Genomic DNA, 24,749 nt, shown 5'->3' with positions numbered 1-24,749 from the left:
GGTTTGCCATAGGTAACCTATGGTTACTCTAATAGTGAAAAATATGCGGTAAAGATGAAATGCGGGAAAGCCAACAATCAATACGGTGAAAGATGACCGCCTAAAATTTTGACCTCTGCTCCACTCATTTTATACACGTTCACACGGATAATACCCAATCTGGATAATATTATAGCTCAAAACACTTTAGTTCATTCAGCCTTCAAACAACGCTGTGAGGCGGGCACATTCTCGGGGGTAAAATGACGTGGCCAAAGTCACTCGGCTAGCCAGAGGAGAGTTCAGCAGTCTGGTCAAGGAAACAGCAGCAGGTCTTTGGAGGCGCTGCTAGTTACACTAGAGCTTTCCCTACAGCCCGGCCTTTACGTTCCCTCATCTGACAGTTACGTTTACAAACTCAAACCCTGCTTCTTCTACCCTATCGAGGCACGCTGCGGGCTGCGGAAACCTGGAGCTCACACCACAAGTCAACATCCCCAAAGCCCCAGTGCCAAAGCAGTGAGAAGAGAGAGCGCAGTCCGCCCTTCGCTCCAGCCGCAGACTCTGCGTGAGGGCCCCGGACTAACCTGACCAGGTCGGTCATGCAGGAGCCCACCACCACCACCGCCGCCGCCGCCACCTCCTCCTGCCACTGCCTCCCGGGCTCCCCAGACGCGGCCATTGCGCTAAGTCGGCGCTCTCCCACCTGGAGGCTGCCCTTTAACCTTTGCCCGACACCGTAACCAGAGACCCAGCTCCCAAGCTCCCTAACGCCGCGGGCCTTCCGGACGCCCACGAGGGTCGCCCACCTGGATGCCCGAAATAACCCCGCCCACCTACTGCCCCCAGTTCTCCCAGGAATTGTCTCCCTGCACAGCATCTCGTTACACAGCCCTCCTAATCGTTCCACGCTCCGCGCAGCTCGCCGCACACGAGGCAGGCGCGGAGGAAGGAACTTTCAGGCACTACAGGGACGCCCTTCCGAGCGCCCGGCCTGGTGCGGCCGGGGACGCGCACGCCGCCCGGCTCCTGGGCCGCAGAGGGGACGGGGCGGGGCGGGACGTCCGGGGACGCGCACGCATCTGGCCCGCGGTGCGCGCGCAGGTTGGTGCGTCGGTCGGGGGCGCGCTCGGGTAACCTGTACCCCCACGTAGTCGCCGGTTACCGATCGGACTAAGTTCCAGGTACCTGGACTGGGGCTGGTGCGGGGAGGTTGGATCCCGAGTCGCACAGGTGGCGCTGAGGACCGTGGTTTAAATATGCCCAGGGCTCGCCTTCTCTTCCTATAGAGAAGGCCCCTGTTCCAAAGATGCCCTGCTCATCCCCATGACGCTGGTCCCCTCAAGAACGAGCCCCCAAGGCCAGAGGCTGCTCTCTCCACACTTAGCCCGCCCCCTGGTCCCTGAATAAGCTCAGACTCCCTCCTTCCCGCCTGATGAGGGAATCATACAATTTGGGGGAAGGAAGAGCGTCCCCTTTTAGTTGTTCCCTTTTAGAGCGGGGTGGTCATTCTTTGGGTTCGAGCCGACTTGTTTTTCTTGAATGTTGCCCCTTGGAGAAATTGCTTCCCCAGTGTAACTTCCCTCGTGCGCTGTATGACGTCGACGTGACGCAGCAGGACGCCACCCCTTTCCGTTCCATGACGTAAGCTGGGCACATGTTTCCGTGTTTGTCATCCCATCTTAATTGCAAGAAACTAGGCGATGCTTTAGACGTCTTTGTATTCCCCAGACTACCCATCAGAGGACCTCATGTGACCCTATCTTGAGGCAGCAGACCCCTGTAAAAATTGTATTTTTGCATTTTCCTTGTGTATGTTATACGTCAAAATCAGGAAGTAGAAAATGCACAACTGGCATTCAAGGGAGGCTGGCCACCGTAAAATTTTGACTATCTGGGATCTATTATTGTGCTTTGATGTGTAAAAGCTACTACTGGGGGGTGATCTCTCATCCGTGTCCCTGGCTCAAATGCCAAACAGCCATCATTTTTGGCTGTTCGGTGACCTCTGATTTTGGAGTCAGGTTTTTTTTTTTTTTTCCTCAGAGAAGTCACAACAGCTACGGTTGAAACATTTTAATGCTGCATGAAATCTTGCACTGTCAAAAGATAGTATTATGGCTGTTCTGGAAACAAAGACAAATTCATTCCTTCAGGTGTCATTCTAAGGTCATGAGAGTTGCTGAATTGGATGGGGTGTTGTCACCTGAAGTATAGTTTGGTTTCTGGAGCAGGTTTGTTCCCTTTAGCATTTGCCTAGTGAATCACTCAGGCCAGCTTCAGCAGTAGGCCAAGAGTAGTCTAATTTTTTCTAGTTGTCAAGCAACCATTAGTTTAAATTCATGACTTTTTGTTCATTTTACTAGATGTATGTGTTAAAAGAAACATAAATTCACTTTGATGCTTTTCTCTTTGGTGATTGAAGTTATGTTTATTTGAGAAGAAGATGAGTATAGTGGACTTTGAGAGAGATCTGAATTTGAATTCCGATCCTCTGCTTGCTAGGTTTGTGACTTTGAACAAGTTACTTAGTCTTGCCGAGCGTTAGTTTTCTTATCTGTGAAATGGGAACAATAATACTAATCAGAGAACAAGGTAGTTATTGGGAAGTAAATGAAATTACAGATAGAGATGTATAATATAGTGCTTGATACTCAGTAGATTTTCAGAATGTGTTGGTTCTGTTTCCCTTTTTCATAGAAATGAGAGGTCAAATAATAATAGGTATTGTGGGGAAATACATGGAAGAATAATTTTGTAATGTAAGTAAGGTCCTTTTGCTTTTTCCAAGATGAGTATTTCTGTTTTGCATATGATCTAGATAAGCATCCTTTCAAGAACTGTGACATCAGTGGGTAGAAATAAAAGTGGAAATGTTGCAGAATAGGAAAAAAATAGACTTCAAAGTGATAATATGGTCTAGTATACTATTAAAAGACAAATTATAAAAGTTATCCATATCATCTGTAAAATGGGAATTCTAATATATGCCTTACCGTCCAGAGTTGTGAAGGTCCACTGCACTAATGTATATGGAAGCTCTTTATAAGTGATAAAGTGTTATGAAAATGTACATGATTTTAATGACTGAATACAGTGCATTAGATGTTTATTCTTATTTTGTGATGAAATATTGGAATGGTGGAGGAAGATCATCTGTTAAGTGGTCGGAAGAGGAGGTCGTTTTATATTTGCAGAAAGGATGATTTGAGTACTAAAGTATAAAGCTTTTTCTGCTTCAGAGGTACTTCTGGGTGTCATCACTATGTAGGGTCACAGTGTTATTTTTTGAAAGATCACTGCAGTTCTGCCCTTTATTACCACTCTGAAGTGATTAAAACAGGTACTAGTTTTCAACGTTTAGCAGGGAGCTGTAAAGCCTCATATGGCATAATATATGAAAACTAGAACGAGAACATCATTTACCTGTAATTGTAACTTGCAGGAAATTAATTTGCTTTTGATGTGGGATTATCCTTTCAGATCGAGGAAGAAAATGATCATTTAAATTGACTTATTCACCTCTGAAAGTGGAGGCTTTCATTTAGAAATCTATTAAGAGGAATTCAGGTACTCCCTCCTCCAGCCCCGTGGGTTTCCAAGTAATTTAGAGATGATTTATTGCTTTTACTTTTGTATTTTCAAGTCTAAGAACTTCTTAGTGCCTTAAAGTCAAAAACTTTTAGATCCATGTTAGTTTGTGTTGCTTAATATCTGGATAGGTGTGTGCTTTCATGATTTAATTGTTAAGTAGATTTTTGCCACATCTCAGATATGCTATCTTCTACCAGATTTTTTGAGGGCATAATGTCTTCTCTTCATACCTAAACATTTCTCTAGCTTTTGTCTCCTTATTCACATAGTTATTAAAAGATGTTTATTGGGTGCTTAGTGTGTGCCAGGTACTTTTGGTAAACACTAGGGATTCAAGATAGTTTTGCAGGTGAATTCCCTAATGGCGCAGTGGTTAAGAATCCTCCTGCCAATGCAGGGGACATGGGTTCAAGCCCTGGTCCAGGAAGATCCCACATGCTGCGGAGCAACTAAGCCCGTGCACCACAACTACAGAGCCTGCACTCTAGAGCCCATGCTCCGCAATAAGCGAAGCCACTGCAATGAGAATCCCATGCACCGCAACAAAGGGTAGCCCCCTCTCCCCGCCACTAGAGAAAGCCCGTACGCAGCAACCAAGACCCAACGCAGCCTAAATAAATAAATAAATTTATTTAAAAAAAAAAGACAGTTCTGCAGGGGAGAGATCACTAAGCAGGTAATTATAATACACTGTGGAGGGGAAGTAATTAAGGGAGGTATAGCAGAAGTAAATAATTTCCAGTAAGTAACAATTGCAAGTAGCATATGCTGCTTCTAGAATTTTACGTAGTTTTATCAATCACGTTCTTACTCTTTGTGGGGACACAGAGGGAGGGATTCCTAACCTAGTGGTGTGTGCGTTTTGTGTGATGCGGAAGAGGATTGTCAGTGAAGACTTGAGGCTTCAACTAAAGTAGGACCTGCCAATTGTAAGATAGAGTGGGACAGCTTTTAAGTACAGTGAGGCAACGTAGAAATTGGCTTTGGAAAGGGGGAGGAAATTGGATTTCAGGGGTTGCTGCTGCTCCTGAAAAGTCTGCGTCCCGAATAGGTGAGCAGTAGGGAGATAGGTTCTTCCAGGGGGTCATTTGAAGAGGCTGCTCTAAGACAGGAAATAAGGTATCATGCAAGAGATACTTCTGTGTGCTGTGCTAGTTTCCAGGAAGCTTGTTATATCTCGTTCCTTTGGATATTCTGATCATCATTCTTTCCTTCTCCTTTCAGTGGTGATCTGCAAGTCAAGTTAAAATGTCTCCGGAAGTGGCCTTGAACCGAATTTCTCCAATGCTCTCCCCATTCATATCTAGCGTGGTCCGCAATGGGAAAGTGGGACTGGATGCTACAAACTGTTTGAGGATAACTGACTTGAAATCAGGGTATGTACCAGAACCAATCCAAGCTTTAGCTAATAGCAAACCTTTCTCACCAGGCTTGTAAAAATTGAACACCACAGAAATTCATCAAGTCATGACCTTATCACGTGTTGACTGGTTTTGTCCAGTTCTTGACATTTTATGTTTCAAGTTGTTTTAGCTGTGCTGTGGGCCATCGCTTTATGATCAGAATGTTCTTTTTTATTTTAAAGGCATATCTCTTTGTTAACAGCGTGCCGTGTGGTTTTTAGCAAGTGTGTTTTTCATCATTGACTTGTTTTCTTGCTGTGTCTTCTGCAATTCAGTATGCACTGTAAGAGCTGGGATTTAAGATTGTGAATCTGACATTATTTGATAGCCTCTCCTAATAGGAAATTTATAATAGCTAGCCAACAATGAGTCATTTTTCACAACTGAGTTGAAACAGTAATATCTCAGGCCAGAAATGTTGCATTAAAATCCCAACTTTTTCCAAGGGGGGGAAAGCGGGGGGTGGGGAGTGGGATGAACTGGGAGATTGGGATTGACATATATATACTAATATGTATAAAATAGATAACTACTAAGAACCTGCTGTATAGCACGGGGAACTCCACTTCTCTGTACAGTAGAAACTAACACAACATTGTAAAACAACTATACCCCAATTAAAAAAAAAACAAACCCAACTTTTTATTTTGAAATACATTTACTTAAAGAAAAGTTACAAAAATGCTACAGAAAATTATCATCATTACATGATGATAATTACTCTGTAAGCCTTATTTGAATTTTGCCAGTTTTCCCATTAATGTCCTTTTTTGGTCCAGGATCCAATCCAGGATACAAATTGCATTTACCTGTGACAGTTCCTGTCTTTCTTTGTCTTTCATGATTTTGAAGCTTTTAAAGGTAGCACTGGTTAGTTACTTTGTAAAATGTTGCTCAGTACAGGTTTGCCTAATGTCTTCCCTTTATTAGAGTGAGAAACACATTATTTTTCCACCCAAGAATACTACAGAAGAGATGTTGAACCATTTTCAGTGCATCAAATCAGGGAGTACATGATGTTCATAAGTCTAGTTATTGGTATATTAACTTTGACCACTTGGTTAAGATTGTGTGTACCAGGTTTCTCTACTGTAAAGTTAACTGACTTTCCCTTTGTAATTCTTAAGTGTCTTGTGGAGTGACATTTTGAGACTGTGCAGATGTTCTGTTTCTCATCATACTTTTGTCCATTAATTTCAGCATCCATTAATTGTTCTTGCCTGCAATAATTGTTACTGTGGTTCTTGTATAAGGGTGATTTTTAATGTCCCTATTCCTCCCACATTTAGTAATTTGAATTCTGTAAAGAAGCACTATTCCTTCCCACCCCCCAATTATTTATTTATTCTGTTATTTATTTATGTCAGTATGAAATTTTAGGTATTTATTTTATTCTGTTGGTTATAATCCAAATACTATATTCATTTATTTTTTTGGCTCAGTAGTTCTAGTCTTTGTCACTGAGAGCCCTGTCAAATTGGCTTTTGAGCATATCCCCATCATTTTTTGAGCATTTTCTTACTAGAAACATTACATTCTTGATTCTTTTAGCTTTTGTTTTTTAAGCTCTTTTGTTTTTGCCTTCTGCAAATCTTGCTATTTTCAGACTAAGCTGAAGACCTTGATATAAGGTAGTAAGTTAGAGAAGACTAAGTTAGTTGGACATTTTATTGGAATGGTAGGCTGTTTTTTAAAAGGTCTGTTATTACCTTCAATTTAATTAATCAGCAGGCCTGGGGTTTCCTTTTGGGGTAATGAAAATGTTCTAAAATTAGTTAGTGGTGATGGTTACACAACTCTGTAAATATACCAAAAAATGACGGATTTATGCACCTATAAGGGTGAATTTTATAGTTTGTGAATTATATCTCATTAAAGTTGTCATTAAAAAAAAAACACATCTGTGTACCAGGGATGTTTACTGGCTTGAATGGCTAGGACATGCAAAAAGGTCTTTTTTCTTTAGTTTGTCACAAGCATTCTTTTCAGAGGTATTGAAGACATGAGAGGGGACTGATGCCCAGAGGACTGGGGACTGGTTGTGGAGCGCAGGCTCTGGACGCGCAGTCTCAGTGGCCATGGCCCACGGGCCCAGCCGCTCCGCGGCATGTGGGACCCTCTCGGACCGGGGCACGAACCCGTGTCCCCTGCATCGGCAGGCGGATTCTCAACCCCTGCGCCACCAGGGAAGCCCTAGTTGAGTGTTTAAATGCAAATAGTGGATCTGATGATCAATTTGAAATGAATCCACTAAACCTGGCTGTGTCTGGACTCGCTCTGTGAAAAATATTTGAAACAGTGTTTAATGACTTGTAGTATTTATGGAATTTACTTTCTTTTGATTTAAAAAAAGAATAAAAATACCTCTACCTACATTAACAAAGCTGCTACACATAAAATGATGTGAAAAGCCTTATTAATCTAGAGCATTATTGATGCCTTTTATGTAGTACTTGGCTGAAAGATTCATGAAAGTTCTTTCGAAGCTCATTAACAATTCTTTCCTCGGTCCTTCCGTCAACCAAAGTGTGAATTCCTCAAGTTTCTATAGCAAAACAATGACAGAGTTAGAGAAGAGAATTTTTTTCTTTTGGTGTGTCACTTTTGGCATTTCCCTTTCTTTTAGATCAGCAGCACTCAGTTATGAGAATTGGGATTAACATTTGGAATTTCTATTAACTCAACTGGCACATACCCTGTAGGACACAGTGTACACGGAAGTATAAACTGAGGAGACTGATTTTTAGAGGTCATAAGAACCAGTCTTGTTACTGTATATAGCTACTTGCCCTTGAAGAGATGAGGTACCAGAGTATCTATATTCTAGGTCTGACTCACAGAAGGAATAGATAGGCAAGAATCTATGCAAAGTAAGTTTTGTTTGCTTTTTTTGTAATCGCAATTCATCTTTATTTCTCTTATGGCAACTAAATCTTTCTACCTTATCTAAGATTATGTGTGTTTCTAAACTCCGTTGCTAGGCTGTCAGTATTAAGGCCAGGATTCTTGTTTAATTAATTAATTTTTTAATACTCTTAAAAAAATTTTTTTTATTTGTTTTTGGCTGCGGTGGGTCTTCATTGCTGCACGCGGGCTTTCTCTAGTTGTGGCGATGGGGGGCTACTCTTCGTTGTGGTGTGTGGGCTTCTCATTGTGGTGGCTTCTCTTGTTGCGGAGCACAGGCTCTGGGAGCGCGGGCTTCAGTAGTTGTGGCACTCAGGCTCAGTAGTGTGGCTTGCGGGCTCTAGAGCGCAGGCTCAGTAGTTGTGGCGCACGGCCTTAGTTGCTTTGTGGCATGTGGGATCTTCCTGGACCACGGAGCGAACCTGTGTCCCCTGCATTGGCAGGCGGATTCTTAACTACTGTGCCACCAGGGAAGCCCTGCCCGTCTTTTAAGTGGATTGTTTATATATATTTTTATTGATCTTAAAATATTATTTACGTATTTTGGATACTAATCTTTCGGCAGTTATATATATTACAAATATCTGCATTTAGTCTGTGGCTTATGTTCTTAATTTGGTGCTACTGATGTCCAGAAGTTTTAATTTAATGAAGTCAGATTCATCAATATTTTCCTTTTTAGATTTGTGCCCGTGCGTGTGTGTGTGTGTGTGTGTGTGTGTGTGTGTATTTGTAAGAGAGAGAAAGGGACCACTTCAGGAAATTCTGTCCTACACAAAAGTAATATATTTTTCTCTAAGAATTTTAAAGTTTTCCTTTTTTTTTTTTTTTTTTGTGGTACTCGGGCCTCTCACTGTTGTGGCCTCTCCCATTGCGGAGCACAGGCTCCGGACACGCAGGCTTAGCGGCCATGGCTCACGGGCCCAGCCGCTCCGCGGCATGTGGGATCCTCCCGGACCGGGGCATGAACCCGTGTCCCCTGCATTGGCAGGTGGACTCTCAACCACTGCGCCACCAGGGAAGCCCAAATTTGGGTTTTGAGAGAGAATCAAGAATGACTTCTTTTTAGCTTGAGTGAGTGGGTAGGTAGATGGTCATGCCATCTGCTGACATGGGAAGGTGAGAAGATTGATGGAGGAACGGCTTTAATCTGGATTGATTGTTGTCTAGGTCTGCCAGGCAGCTCTCATTGTATCACTGTATCATTCCCTTTGCCTCTTTCCTGTGTTGAATCTCATATCTTACTTTCTTGTTTTACCCTCTAGCTTTGTTGGAGCATGTACTCCAATAGCATCCTAAGAAAAGGAGAAGAGGAGGTTCATTTTTGAGTACCTGAAAGTCTGAAAATATCTTTATTCTACTTTAAACTTGGTTGATAATTTGGGCAGGTGCAAAAGTGTAGGTTGCAAATTATCTTCCTTTTGAATTTTGGAGGCCTTGATCTGTAAGCTTGGGGACCCCCAACACATATTGTTGTTTTATGGATGTAGTATTTTCTTTTCTGTAGGATATTAACTGTAGTTTTTTTTTTTTCAGTTGAGGTATAATTGACTAAATGTTTAAAAAATGTTTAAATATTTCTTCTATACCTTGCATTATCTCTGTTTTGCTGTCTTTCATGTTGGTGGCTTTCCTTAAACTGATGATTCTTGGCTGTCCATGTCTATTAAAGGCTGAAGTTCTAAAATGTGAATTTGAAGCTCTTTGAGCATAGGTGGGCTTGTCAACTACTGAGCTTCACTGCGTTGTGATCAAGCAGTGTGGTGTTGTGATTTATATTTATCTCATATATATTTGGTCTTCAGCCACAGTTCTAGGCTCATAGCTCCCCAAACCCTTGAAATTTCCTGAATGGCAAGAGCGGTGAAGTAATATTTGGTCTCTTGTCCTCAGTTCCTGCAAATGCTTGAGGGAAGGTGACTTTTGGATCCCACCCAAGGGTGGGAGCTGGTTGCCAGGAGAACAAACCCTGTGCTTGGAAGGTTGGAACTTTCAGTCCCACCCCTTGACCTTTGGGGAGGGAAGAGGGGCTAGAGGTTGAATCAATCACTAATGGCCAATGATTTAATCAATCATGCCTATGTAATAATGCAGCTGCCATAAAAACCCAGAAGTTGTGGCTGTTGATTCGATCCTTTAATGTCCCTTTATAGTGAGTCAGTAATCTAGTGAGTAAATGGGTTTTCCTGAGTTCTGTGAGCTGTCCTTGCAAATTAGTAGAACCTGAGGAGGGGGTGGTGGGAACCTCTGATTTATAGCCAGTGGGTCCCTGGCATCTGAAGTGGAGGTGGTCTTATGGGACTGAGCCCTTTAGCTGTGGAATCTGATTTTATCTCTGGATAGACAGAGTCAGAATGGAGTTGAACTGTCAGAAACCAGTAGGGTGAGAATTGCTGTTGGTATGGGAAAGCCTCCACATGTACATTGGAATTGGGTCCAGGAACTGTTTTTCAGGCAGTAAAAAAACCTGGCCTTTTTATTAGGTGATTGTCAGTTTCATTATCTGGAGGTCTTTTCCCTGGGGCTATAAAAAGTTAAAGTGCCTCTATGGATGTATATATTCCTATGTGTCAGCAAAATTTCAATTATTAGACCAAAGAGTATGTAAATTTTAAGGCTTTTGATGTATTTAATATATTGGTTTATTGTATTTATATGTAAGGATATGTAAATGTACACATACTTGTTTTCAGAAATGTATTATCAATTTATACTCCCACTAGTAGTATATGAGGATGCTAGTTCCTCTAGTTTTGATAATATCAGTATTATAAATTTTGTAATATTACTTGCTAATTCAATAGACAGAAATGGTATTTGCTCTTTTATTTTGCTTCACTTATTGGCATGTGTTTGCATGTCTGTGTGTGTGTGTGAAAATTACGAATTAATGACATTTGTCCATTTTTTTGGTGGGGTATTTGTCTTTTTCTTATTGATTTGTAAACTTTTTATGTATTAGGAAGATTAACCTTTTGTCACAGGTATTACAGATGGTTTTTCCCGAAGTTTTCAGTGTCATTCAATTAATTTATTCAATATGCAGAATATCTTAAATAGCATTCATTTTTGAGGCAGTAATAAATGTACAACATACAAAAAATAAAAGGTAAAAAAAATAAAAGATACAAAAGGGTATTAAGCAGAAGATAAGTCTCCTTTCTATTCCTTTCCCCAAATTTTCTTCTCTGGAGGAAACTACTGCTTACCAGCTTCTTTTACTTCTTTTTAGAGGTGTTCTTTGTTGATGTAAGCCCTCTTTTTTTTTTTTTATTTCTATATAAGCAATAGCTGTGGTAAATTATTACAGTAATGGCTCCTGATAAAGCCTGCCTCTCTATTTATCTCTTCTCCTTTGAATATGATTTTGTCCTTCCTTTCATCAGCAGGTAGAGTCTACTTCCTCACCCCTTGAATCTGGGCTGGCTTTGTGACTTGCTTTTACCAGTAGAGTGTGGTGAAAATGATGTTGTGTGGCTTCTTAGTCTAGGCCCTAAGAGGCCTTGTGTTCTTTTTCACTCTCGTGGAAGAGCCCCACAACCATGTTCAGAAGTCTCCTAGTCCAGTTTCCTTTAGAAAGAATGGCTCAGGTATCCCAGCTGTCCCAGCTGTGCTCAGCTCAGCTGAGCACAGCCAACCCATCAGCTGAGTACCGCTGAGTGGGTGAGCCAGGGAGAGACCAGCAGAACTGACTGGCCAACCCGCAGATTGATGAGAAACAAAAATTGTTTTCTTAGGCCACTAAGTTTTGGGATGGCTTGTTATGTAGTAATAGATAACTGATATAGTAACATATTAAACATTCATATTAACTTGATATTTTGAAGATTATTTCATATTAGTACTTCTAGAGCTGCTGCCTCCTTTTTAATCTCTGCATATATTCCAGTGTGTGAATGTACTATAATTTAATCAGTTATTATTGATAGTTGTTCAGTTTGTATCTATCTTTTGCTATAACATGGGGTTGTAAAGAATCTCCTTTTGTATTTATCTTTGATATGCCAAAACTTTTACTTTGTAAGTTGTCATCAAATCTATTTCCTTCATGGATTCTTTTAACATTTTGCACAATTAATGCCTTTTCTACTTTGAGACCACCTATATTTTCTTCTGTAATAGTTTCATTTTTATTGAAAAGTAGTCAATTAATCTGGAATTTATTTTGGTGTATAATACACTGTAGGAATGGGATTTTATTACTTTTCTAAATAATTATCTAGTTATTCCAACACTGTTTATAAAATAAATCCTTTACTCAGTCACTATTTTGAAATGCCATCTTATATGCTAAATTCTTATATTTATTTCTGACCTTCTATTTCTTTTCAATGGTCTGTATTTGCCTTGTACAATTATATCGCTTTTCAATTATTATAGCTTTATAATATGTTCGAGTACTTGTGGTCTCACCTGCTGGGAGTTTGACATTATAAAACTTCTTTATTTATTTGGAGAGAATGGACATCTTTACAACAAGGGTCAGCAAACTTTCTGTAAAGGGTCAGATAGTAAATATTTTAGGTATTAAAATATTTACCATCTTACTGTTTGTGTTGCAACTACTTAGCTTTGCCATTGTAGCACAAAATCTATGATGATACAAAAATGAATAAATGTGTTCTAACAAAATTTTATTAAAAAAATAGGTAAGTGGCCCTTGGATCATAGTCTTACAATATTGAGTATTCCTGCTTTATAATATTGAGTATACATCTTTAGGAACATGGTCAATTTCTCTTAGTCACATCCATTTTTGTGTATGTGAATAAAGGTTTGTGTTTTCTTCATTTTGTTCCTGCACATTTACTGTTAACTTCCTAGATGTTTATTCTTTGGCTGCTATCATATAGAAATTCTTAGTGGTTTATTGGCATATAGGAAAGCCATTATAGAATTTAAAGTAGAATCAGGAGACATATTGGAAAATTTAATAATTCAGTAATCTCTTATCAGAATACTTAAGAATACTTAAGAATTTGGAGAAAAGAAACATAGCCAGGACCAGAAGAGCTCAAGCAAGGCTGGGGAGAGGGGCTGGGTAGGCACAAGCCAGAAGTCAGGGTGGATGGGGCTGGAACCCAGTGAGCCATCTTTAGAGGTGTTGGATCACAGCATGATATAATGGTGAGAATGTAGGTTTTTCAGCCAATGAGGTCTGAGTTTGAATCCTGATTTTACTGCTTAGTAGCTTATGACCTTTGGCAAGTTACATACCCTTTCCGTGCTTTCTCTTAAATGGGGATGATATTAATAATTATCTTATTAAGTAGTTATGGGGGTGAGAGGCCTTGCGGAGCCCAAAAATGCTGCTATGGCTTCCAGTGGGGTTGACATGAACACTGCCGGCTCGGCAAATGAAGCTCCTGAAATTCCGGACGGTGTGGGATATTGGCTTCGGGGTGTCTACCACTTCGCCCCGATAGGATTTCTGGAAGAACTTGATCCTCAGTTTGGGACTTTTTGCTGCGGGAGTTTGGCTGGCCAGGAATTTGAGTGACATTAAACTAATGGCCCCTCAGCCTGGCGTGTAGCCAAAAAAGACACATAGAATCCCTGTGCTGTACTTGAACCTTCCAGAAACAGAGCCTCCAGTCTGGGACCATCATAAGACTTGCCCAGAGGGGCACCTTTCCTTCCCTGCTTGATTTCCTTTCTTCGCTGAGTCCACTCAGAACACCAATCACTGGTGAGCAGTCAGGCTTCAGCTAAAGTGTTGTTTTCTGTTCTGTAAAGTTCTGTGCATAGTTCCTAAGTTTCTGCAGGGGATGATCTTTGCTCTTGTCCTGAGGAATAACCTAATGGTATTTTAACAAATACTTGAACTAAAGACTGCACATAAAGACAAAATAAAAAGTAGTTATGGAGATGAAATGAAATAGCTTATATAAAGCACTTAGAATAGCTTGGTCATAGTGCTCAATAAATGGTAGCTACTATTATATTATTATTATAACATTATGTATAATGTATATATAATATATTTTCATAGTTTATATGTATATTATATATATTTATTATTTCACTGTATTATTGTTGTTAGTTGGTAGAATCACACTGGCATTCCAGAATCAGGGACTCTATAAAGAATGAGTGTCTATGCAAACGATATAAAGGAGCTGTCTAATAAGACCCAGGCGAGCAGAGCAAGGTAAGAGCTCACACATGGGGGCTTCCCTGGTCGTGGGGTGGTTAAGAATCCTCCTGCCAATGCAGGGGACACAGGTTCGAGCCCTGGTCTGGGAAGATCCCACATGCTGTCGAGCAACTAAGCCTGTGTGCCACAACTACTGAGCCTGTGTGCCACAACTACTGAAGCCTGTGCACCTAGAGCCCGTGCTCTGCAATAAGAGAAGCCACCGCAATGAGAAGCCCGTGCACCGCAACGAAGTGTAGCCCCTGCTCGCTGCAACTAGAGAAAGCCCTCGCAGTAACGAAGACCCAACGCAGCCAAAAAGAAATAAAATTAAATCTTAAAAAAAAAAAAAAAGGGAGCGCACACATATATTACAAAGGTTAGAAATCATAGAGCAGAAAAGGACAGGCGAGTCAGAGACTTTTGTTTCCAGGGTAACTTTCTATCCTGTTCATTGCCTTTTGGAGATCTATGGAGACAGGAAAAAGTTAATGTGGCTAACTTAGACCCTGCAGGTGGATATAATTTGGAATATTTGATTAGGTTGAAGAATGAATGGGCATGGAGAGATCAATTTTTTTTTTTTTTTCCAGCAGATAGAACCTAACAGTTTTCAACAGCTATTAGAGATTGAACATTGTTTGTCTTGGGCAGAGACATGCAGCAGTTCTTAGCAGAGGGTTGAAGAAGCCTGCCTGGCAAGGCCTGGTAAGATGGTGTGCAGGCTAGATTAGGGAGCCCTGCTGGAAGGTGGAGAGCTAGTGAGGGCAGTGGTGGGTGGGGTTGTGGATATTTTGTACTTAGGATTTTTTTGGAAAAGTCAGTGTGGTGTTATTGGCCTTGGCTCAGTGAACCCTGCAGTCACTGGCCTTGGGAACTTTTGCTAGGATTCCACAGTGTTCACACGGAGCCTGGGGTGGTGAATGCTAGGATAAATCTGAGTCCGGAGTTTTAGATGTTTGTCAGTCTTGGGCTTTTCATGCCCTGCAGTGACTTAATTTCAGGGTGACTTCACTTGGTATGGAAGTTGGGGAAGGGGAAGAGATGAAGGGAAGTAGCCAGTCTAACGTGTAAAGGAGAGGGGTATAAGATTAATTTAGTCTGTTCCTAGCTCTGCTTTGCATTATTAAAGAGAACGAAAAAAAATCATTCCTACTGTTATCTTTTGTCCTCTCTATTCTGTGCAATTTTAAGGTAGTACTTTTTGACTCGTTTTTGTTTAATTAGAATGACAAATTTGCAAAATTCTTTAAGATTAAAGCGGGGCTCTTTTAATACATGTTGATAGGTACATAAATCTGTTTCAGGGCTCCAAATTAACTGTCCTGTGCCATCAGTCATATGTTAAAGGACTCCTCATGCGCATGTAACACAGCCCCCTTTTTAGCTTCCATGTTGCTTGAATAATCTTGCTTTTTGGTGCCACGGTCTTGAGAAATAATTTCGTAATTTTCCTTTCCAGGGCCACATTTCCTGAGTCATTTGGTTATCTTTCTAATGGCATGTTATGAAAGCTGTTTTTCCCATTGACCTTGCTTCTCTTGACTTTTTGAAAAACGTATCCTTTTTGTTTTCTGCAAAGGTTTTTATCTCAGCCTTTGCTCTTGCCAACTTATTGATAAGAGATCTGGAATCAAGTGGAAGTTTTGGGAAACATCTTGATATTCTACTGTTAAGTAGGTATAATGCCTTCAGAACAATTGCTTTTTTCATCTGTAGACTCCTAAGACTTTTTCAGTTAAAAAGCATTATTTAAAAATTTTTGTGGTTCGGTAAATTACTAACATGGAGGTTCAATTTCGGGCTTAGCACATACTTTGTTTTTAATGTGGTAAAATATACGTAACACAAATTTACCATTTTCACCATTTTTAAGTGTACGGTTCAGTGTCATTAAGTACATTCACAGTGTTGTGCAGCCATCACCACCATCCATCTCCAGAACATTTTTAATCTTGCAAAACTGAAACTCCTTGCGCATTAAACAGTAACCCCCCATTCCTCCCATCCCTCAGCCCTTGGCAATCACCATTTTATTTTTTGTCTATGAATCTTACTACCTTAAGTACCTTGTATAAGTGGAATTATGCAGAATTTGTCTTTTTGTAACTGGCTTATTTCACTTAGCATAACATCTTCAAGTTTTATCCACGTTGTAGCATGTGTCAAAATTGTCTTCATTTTTAAGGCTGAAAAATATTCCATTGCATGTATATGCCACATTTTGTTTATCCATTCATCCACTGATGGACACTTAGTTTGCTTCCACCTTTTGGCTATTGTGAGTAATGCTGCTATAAATACGGGTGTGCAAACATCTTTCTGAGTCCGTTTTCAGTTCTTTTAGGAACATACTCAGAAGTGGAATTGCTGGATCATATGGTAATTTTACGTTTAATTTTTTGAGATATCACCATACTGTTTTCCACAGTGGCTGCCCCATTTTACATTGCCACCAGCAATGCACAAGGGTTCTAATTTTTTCATATCCTCACCAACACATGTTGGTTTTTAATTTTTTTAGAAAATAATAGTCATCCTAACGAATATGAAGTGGTATCTCATTATGGTTTTGATTTGCATCTCCCTAAAGTTGTTGAGCATCTTTTCATGTGCTTATTGGTCATTTATGTATCTTCTTTGGAGACATGTCTATTCAAGTCCTTTGCCTATTTAAATTTCTGTTGATGTTTCCTAGTTGTAGGAGTCCTTTATATATTCTGGATATCAAATCCTTATCAGATATATGATTTGCGAATACCTTCTCCCATTCCATGGGTTGCCTTTTCACTCGGTTCACAGTATCCTTTGATGCACGGAGTTTTTACTTTTGATGAGATCTAGCTTATCTATTTTTTCTTTTGTTGCCTGTCCTTTTGGTGTCATGTCCAAGAAATTAGTGCTGAATCCAATGTCATAAAGCTTTCCCCCTATGTTTTCTTCTAAGAGTTTTATCATTTTAGCTCTATGGTTAGGTCTTTGATCCATTTTCAGTTTTTAATTAAAAATTTTGGGGTATGGTGTAAGATAAGGGTTCAACTTCATTTTTTTTTGCACATGGATATCCAGTTTTCCCAACACTATTTGTTGAAAAGACAATCTTTTTGCCATTACATGCTTTTGGTATTGTTGTTGAAAATCATTTGATCATATATGTGAGAGCTTATTTCTGGGCTGTCTATTCTATTCAGTTTGTCTATATGTCTGTCTTTATGCCAGTATCACACTCTTTTGAATACCATAGCTTTGTATTAAGTTTTGAAGTTGGGAAGTATGAGGCCTCCAACTTTGTTCTTCTTTTTCAGGATTGTGTTGGATATTAGGGAATCCCTTGAGCTTTCATTTGAATTTTAGGATGGCTTTTTCTATTTCTGCAAAAAATGTCATTGAGCTTTTGATAGAGATTGCATTGACTCTGTAGATGGCTTTGGATAATATCAACATTTTAACAGTCTTCAGTGAACACAGAATGTCTTTCCATTTGTCTGTGCCTTCTTTAATCTCTTTCAGCAATGTTCTGTAGTTTTGAGTGTCCATGTCTTTTGCCTTCTCGGTTAAGTTTATTCCTAAGTATTTTATTCTTTTTGATTCTGTTGTAAATGGGATTGTTTTTGTAATTTCCTTTCCAAATTGTTTATTGTTAGTATATGGAACTGCCACTGAATTTTGTGTGTTAATTATGTATCCTGCAACTTTGGTGAATTTGTTTATTAGTTCTAACAGTTTTTTTCTGGTGGAATCTTTAGCGTTTTCTGCATGTTAGATCGTGTCATCTGTAAACAGAGGTAGTTCTACTTCTTCTTTTTCGATATGGATGCCTTTTATATCTCTTTCTTGCCTAATTTCTCTTGTTAGGACTTCCAGTACTATTTTGAATAGAAGTGGTGAAAGCAGGCCTCCTTGTCTTATTCCTGACCTTACAGAAAAGGCTATCAGTCTTTCACCATTGTTTGTTTTTTCTTCCTTCAATTTATGCTTTGATTCAAGCCTTTGGCTGAGAAGGCAAACTAAATTAAGTACTGTGAGGAAAGCTAAAACAGTGCTGAAATTGTGAACTTATTCTTGAACTGTAAATTCTTATGAAAATAGCTTCTGTAAAGGAGGCTGCCCCAAGATTTAAGCCAGAATAAGTAGCAGGGAGAGCATCCTCATAGTTTTAGAAGCAGCTGAGGTTCTGAAAACTCAAAGAGGCTTTTTTACCTTTTCAGTCTGTGCAAGCACATAGATTTATGTTCCTACTGTATTTTTAGCCTTATAGTGTAAATGTATCTGAGTACATACTGCTCCGTGTAGGACTTAGGGAATGCAGTCAGAAGGAATAGAGGGAACCAACGTGTAGACACTTTGGGCTGCATACTAGTGGCTTTTAGTGGAATTCTGCCTATAAAATAATCACGACGATGGTAGCAGTAATAGTAGCTGCTACACCACATCGTGTCCTAGGCACATTAGCTACACTGCCTTCTGCAGCATCAATGCACAAGGTGTAGGTGTTGGCATCCTCTTGTTACAAGGACGGAAGCAGTCCTGAGAGGTCAAGGTGAGGGTCCCAAGCTGCTACATGGCAGAACCAGGATTTGATACCAAGTCTCTGATTGCTCAGTCCTTTCACTTTCCCCTAAATTTGTTGTCTTTGTTTGATTTTAGTTCTGATACCGTATTTTAAGCTCCTTTAAGTATGGACCTTGATTCATGGTGGTACCAAGAAAGTGCTGGTCAGATAATAAATGAAGGTACTGCATAGATGTTCTTTGGTTGGTTAGTTTGATCTCTGAGAGGCTGCTATCACTTCTCCAGCCTGCCCCGTGCTTACTTCTCTTTAAAGGCTGGAGAAGGCTGTGCTGAGATTGAGTCAGGTCTTTGTGTCATTAGCACCCCTCTAGAGGGAGTGGAGAGCTGTTTATCAATACACCTGCTTCTACCCAGAGTGGAAACCTCTTAATTGAGAATTAACGGCCCCCAAAATATTATTCCTTGTTATTGTTACTGTATTAGTGTGTAGACCAGGCTGACACTGGTTAACTCAAGCAACTCTATATTGAGTAGTAAGGACAATAATGTAATAAGAGCTGTTATCATTAATAATGCTATCATTATGAGTGCTTTGAAAGATCCTATCACATTTGATCCTTATAATACTCCCTTAAGGCAGATGAGGTAACTGAGACTCAAGTAAGTTAAGTGACTTGTTCAGGGTGGTCTAGCTAGACCATTCCATCAAAAGCAGGTCTCCCGTTTTTCTCCATTCGGGATCCAGCTTCTTGCCAATTTCAAGCATATATTGCCTCAAAGAAGGCAGGGGCCTCACCTGGCATCACAGCTGTGTCCTCAGTGCCTAGAGTAGGACACGGCACAGTAGAAGCACAATAAGTATAAAGCTGGGAATCTGGGCTTCCCTGGTGGCGCAGTGGTTGAGAGTCTGCCTGCCGATGCAGGGGACGCGGATTCGTGCCCCAGTCCGGGAGGATCCCACATGCCATGGAGCAGCTGGGCACGTGAGCCATGGCCGCTGAGCCTGCGCGTCTGGAGCCTGTGATCCGCAACGGGAGAGGCCACAGCAGTGAGAGGCCCGTGTACCGCAAAAAAAGAAAAAAAAAAAGAAAGAAAAAAAAAAAGCTGGGAATCTGAGAGTAGATTTCGTGGTTCTAAGTTCAGGGCTATATCACAGTTGTCTCCTGGGGTAAAAAAGGTCGTTAGAGGGCATCATGGATCAAAAAAGTGGTTAGTTGTTGCTACTGCTCCCTTCCCCTGGACATTAAAGGTCTAAACTCATTGATTTTAAAAAACTTTTTTTGAAGTACAGAATACATTCAGAAAAGTCCACCTAATCATATGTTATATAACTCTGTGAATTTTCACAAACGGAACACGTTTGTGTAGTGAGCACCCCGCACAACACGTTACCAGCTCCTCACGCATCCTCCTGGTGCTCTTCCTCCCCCATCACACGTGCAAGGATAACTACTGTCCTGCCTTCTGAAAGCATAGGTTAGTTTTGCCTTTTTTTTAAAAAAAAAACTTAATGTAAGTAGAATTTATATTCCAAAAATGCCGTTTGGTGTCTGGCTTCTTTTTTTCAACATTATGTTTGTGAGATTTTATACTGTTGTGGATATATTGATTCTCCTGCTTGAGTAAGGAGTAGTCCATTATTTGAACACAGCAGTTTATCTCTTCAGCTGATGGAGGGCACTTGGGTAGCTCCTAGTGTTTGTCTTTTATGAATAGTGCTGATGTGAACATTCTAGTACGTATCTTTCGGTGAATGTATGTATACATGTTTGAATCCTTTGGATTTTAAATTAAGAACTATTCATTAAGTAGAGTAAACATTTAAAAATTATTTCAGTTTCATATTGTATCTAAGTAAGGGAGAAGGTTATGGAGGGAAAAAAGAAGCCATGGAGGGAGGCAGAGGGACAATACAGGGAGATAAAATTGGGACAGGAAAAGATTGTAGAGAAGAAAGGGTGAAGAAAAGCAGAGGCAAGCATGCAGCCATTGAGAGGGACTCCTCAGCAAAGTGAGCTGCTGAAATGGAATCCTGTCCCAATCATGAGTGTGGACTTCAAGATATCATTACTTCTTGAAATGCACATGTCTCTTTAGCCTCATCAGCTCCTCTCAGAGGCTCTTTGGCCTCCAGTCCAGCCATTTCTCTCCATCTGCACTGTCAGCACCACCAACTGTTGTCTAACCAGTCTCTTCATAAGTGTTCCAGCTCTTCTCTAATCTGTTTTCTACCTAGCAGCCATTTATATTATTTTCAGGAAATCTAATAAATGTAAGTTAAAAATCAAAAGTAGATCTTGTGACTCATTCAGAGCTATTGAATGGCTTCCCTTTGCTTTTAGGATAAAATCTCCAAATGCTCAGTGATTTGCCATGTGATTGGGCACCTCTCCCCTGTTCAGCCTTATATTGTGTTGCTTTCCCGTCGTTTACTTCCCTGAAGCTTCACTGACCTCCTCTTTGTTACCAGAAGGCCCCAAGCCCTTTTCCAGTGGGGGCTTTTGCTCACCTTCTTCCTTTTCTTGGATCATTCTTTCTCCTCCCTTTATGAATTGTCTGATTTCTACAATGCTTCAGATTTAGCTTGAATGTAATTTTCTCAGAGTTTCAGAGGGCTCTCCTAGCCCCCATCTAAATTAGGTTTCCTGGCTGTGTTCTCCTGTAACATCTTATTTTTTTTTTAACTTTTTATTTTATATTGGAGTATAGTTGATCAACAATGTTGTGTTAGTTTCAGGTGTACAGCAAAGTGATTCAGTGATACATATACCTGTATCTATTCTTTTTCAAATTCTTTTCCCATTTAGGTTGCTCCTGTAACATTTTATTTTAGCACTTCTGCCATTTGAAATTATGTTCACAGCTGATTATTTTTTTATTTTTATTTTTTTTTGCGGTACGCAGAGCTCTCACTGTTGTGGCCTCTCCCGTTGCGGAACACAGGCTCTGGACGTGCAGGCTCAGCGGCCGTGGCTCACGGGCCCAGCCGCTCTGCGGCATGTGGGATCTTCCTGGACCGGGGCATGATCCTGTGTCCCCTGCATCGGCAGGCAGACTCTCAACCACTGTGCCACCAGGGAAGCCCCACAGCTGATTATTTATTTAATGCTGTGTCTTAACGCCAGACTTTTAGCTCCATGAAGGCAGGCACCATGCCTGTTTTGTTCAGGACCTTACACCCTGTATGTGGCACAAAGTAGGCACTCAGTAAATACTTGTTGAAGCTCTAAGAAACTGTGCTGTGAGTGGAATGATCTCAGTGACCCACCACTGGGAAGTATTGTCTGTATTGCCAAAGTGCCACTAGAGGAGTGTTGATCAGGACTGAATGGCAAGTAGGTTAAGTGTCAGTCTACAGTATAACAGGTATTGTATGACTGTATCTGTGTACACAAGTCTTCTATAGATGTATACATATGTATATCTAAATGTATGGGGGAAGGTTTGGAAGGATATTTAAAAACCTCAATTCAGTGGTTAACTTGGGAGAGGGAAGTATGAGCCGTGAAGGGATACTTGGTACTTTGATTTCCATATTATTATAATTTTTTTATAGTGAAAGGTTTTCACTTGTGTAATTCATTTAAAAAAAGGTAGATCTGGCTTAAAAACAGTTTCTGCTGTAGGAACCCAGTGGGATGAGACAGCATCAGGGGAAATTTTTATTAGTATTAGGAGAAAACACAGACATTGGGATAGAAGATTGAAGAAACAGACTTGGGGAAGAATGAAATTCCAAAGAGAGCATCTTTGTCACTTTGTGCCCTTCCCGGTGTAGGTTTATCATCAGGACTCTTTGTGTGAGTATATACTTTATATTGTAGGAGTGACAGAACTTTCAATAGCATTCCTGGGAAAGAATATAAAATTTATTTTACTGTGAATTGGATAGTGGATACTGACCATGGCCAACAGTGGATTCAGAGCTCTAAATAGACAATATCTATCTATCTGTCTCCCTATCTATCTTCTATCTATCTATCTATCTATCTATCTATCTATCTATCTATCTGTCATCTTTTTACCATAAAGAAATGGGCAATAAATGTATTTAGCATTTGTGAATAGTACAAAGCTCTTTTTTCATTGGCTCTTTTTTGCCCTCAGTAAATCTGTGAGGAATGTTTTTATAATCATCCCTTTAAAATTTTTTTAAAAACATGTGAGGACATAAATCTCAGAGAGATTAAGTAACTCATTCAGGGTTACTTAGCTGATACGTTGTGGAGAACAGGACTGGATCCCAGGTCTTCTCTACCAGATATTATTTATTTATTTTTTAAGAAAGCATTGGCCAGAAAAAGATAGGAGTCACTTATTAATATAGTATACTGTGAAACAGGTGTTTTGGCCATCTACATTTGTGAAACATCTTTAGATATGGTAGTAAGAAAACCCATTTACTGGATAGATTTCAGAAATTTCTTAGGCAGTTGAGACTAAAACTTAAACATCAGGAAGAGGTATTAGAAGTCATTCAGAAAAAGTAGCTGTCTAAAATAACAATATTTTCTAGGCAATAAGTTACTATAAATGAGCTGGCTCTCAGTGTTGTAGATAATTGACAAGAGCTTGTAGATGTCTACAAATTAAAGACTAAACAATTTCATAGTTGGAACTGGGGCAGAAGTTAAACACATGTAGTTATTTTATTGTCTGTCACTGATTCATTCTTTGACCTAAATTCTCAGACTCCTTCATATTTTTTTTTGCTTTTTTCCATTATTCAAGTTATTGAACGGTTGGAAGCTTAAGTGATGTTGCACATTTTAACTAAAAGTATGTAACTATTGGCATTCTGGAATAATTTCTTATAGTACAGCCCTGTGTATTTATTTAATTTTTCCTAAGAGTAGTATTGATTATATTTTTGGATAATAAAAATGTCTTTAGGAGTTGTTATTGGCAGGTTTTTATAAATACACTAGTCCCCCTTTATCCATGGGAGATATGTTCCAAGAACCTTCAGTGATGCTTGAAACCACAGATAGTACTGAGCTCCATATATACTTATGATAAAGTTTAATTTATAAATTAGGCACAGTAAGAGCTTAACAGCAACAATAATAAAAGAGAACAATTATAACAATATACGGTAAAAAAAGTTATGTGACTGTGGTCTCTCTTTCAAAATATCTTGTACTGTAAGTACCCTTTTTCTTCTTAACATGATGGGAGATGATCAAATGCCTACATGATTAGGTGAAGTGAGGTAAATGGTACAGGAATTGTGACTTAGTGTTAGGCTACTAATGACCTGACGGTTGGTCAGGAGGAGGACCATCTGCTTCAGGTGATCCTGGATCACTGAGCCCTGATGATGTCAGCAGTTGGATGTCAGGAACAGACTGTGACATGGCTGGGGATTCCTGATGGGACAGCCCGAGATCTCAGAAAGGGCATGAAACTTAAATCTTATGAGCTGTTTATTTCTGGAATTTCCCATGTAATATTTTCAGACTTCGACCGTTGGTAACTGAAATCTTGGAAAGGAAAACTGCATTTAAGGGGGGACTACTATATATTTATTATATACATCTTTGTACATATTTGTGTAAGAAACAAAAGAATGTGTAATCAGAAGGGATTCTGGGGACCAAATAGTTCAAATGGAGAATTGAGAGTCCAGGTAGATTGGCAGAATTGCAGAGGTATCAGGTCTTTAATCATGAGTTCAGGACGCAGCAGGCCACTACTTTAGGTGTGGAGGCCTAGGATTTAGAACTGAGCTGTACTATCTTTAGACTTTCTAAAAAATTATGACTTACTGCCACAGATGATGCCAGCAGTCATATTATAAGATTGGGTGACCCCTCCAAACTGGATCATCAAATTAGTTAATATCTTCTTAAAAGGAATGAATCCAAGAACATGTTGGCGCTACATCTGGATGCAAATGAAGTAGTGTTACAAATTCTGAGCAGACAGATAGATAATCCAATGATAAATTTTAAGCAGTGAGCTATATTGATATTATTGTCAACCTAGCAGGGATATCAAAAGAACACTTGGCAAGGAGTAAATAGTGTTTGTTACTGTAGTGGGAAAACCAAAGGGAATAGAGAGATTGGGGGACATCAAAGTAAAGCAGTTTATCTTTATGGTCAAGGACCTTCAGCATTTAAAGGATATTTAGATAAATGTTTCTCAAACTGTCTTTGGTGAAGGACTAGAGTTTTAAAAAAAGTCCAGTCTGTCACCAACTGATACTTTTCTAAAAT

At 39.9% G+C, this 24,749-nt stretch overlaps 2 protein-coding genes and 1 pseudogene across 10 annotated transcripts in view; 2 read left to right on the top strand and 1 right to left on the bottom strand.

Moving 5' to 3' along the window:
- Positions 1-854, bottom strand: part of RBKS (ribokinase) — a 76,028-nt gene extending 75,174 nt beyond the window's left edge. Inside the window, exon 1 of one of the 4 annotated variants that reach the window (XM_073791488.1) lies at positions 567-854. In XM_073791488.1, the coding sequence (XP_073647589.1) occupies positions 567-661 (95 nt within the window). In that variant the 5' untranslated portion in view covers positions 662-854. The remainder of the gene's footprint in view (positions 1-566) is intronic. The other 3 variants (XM_033838819.2, XM_073791487.1, XM_019943032.3) reach the window with 3 other exon arrangements.
- Positions 1-24,749, top strand: part of BABAM2 (BRISC and BRCA1 A complex member 2) — a 453,750-nt gene that overhangs the window by 6,027 nt on the left and 422,974 nt on the right. Inside the window, exons 1-2 of one of the 6 annotated variants that reach the window (XM_073791482.1) lie at positions 459-574; positions 4,798-4,949. In XM_073791482.1, coding sequence (XP_073647583.1) covers positions 4,822-4,949 — 128 coding nt within the window. In that variant the 5' untranslated portion in view covers positions 459-574; positions 4,798-4,821. Of the gene's footprint in view, positions 1-458; positions 575-1,024; positions 1,164-1,531; positions 1,624-4,797; positions 4,950-24,749 lie in introns of those variants that run through there. The other 5 variants (XM_073791486.1, XM_019943030.3, XM_073791484.1 and 2 more) reach the window with 5 other exon arrangements.
- On the top strand, positions 13,146-13,782 carry LOC109551179 (mitochondrial import receptor subunit TOM6 homolog pseudogene; annotated as a pseudogene).

The sequence above is a fragment of the Tursiops truncatus genome, chromosome 14 (genome assembly GCF_011762595.2).
Source record: "Tursiops truncatus isolate mTurTru1 chromosome 14, mTurTru1.mat.Y, whole genome shotgun sequence".
Taxonomy (NCBI): domain Eukaryota; kingdom Metazoa; phylum Chordata; class Mammalia; order Artiodactyla; family Delphinidae; genus Tursiops; species Tursiops truncatus.
This window is presented reverse-complemented; position numbering and strand designations above follow the sequence as displayed.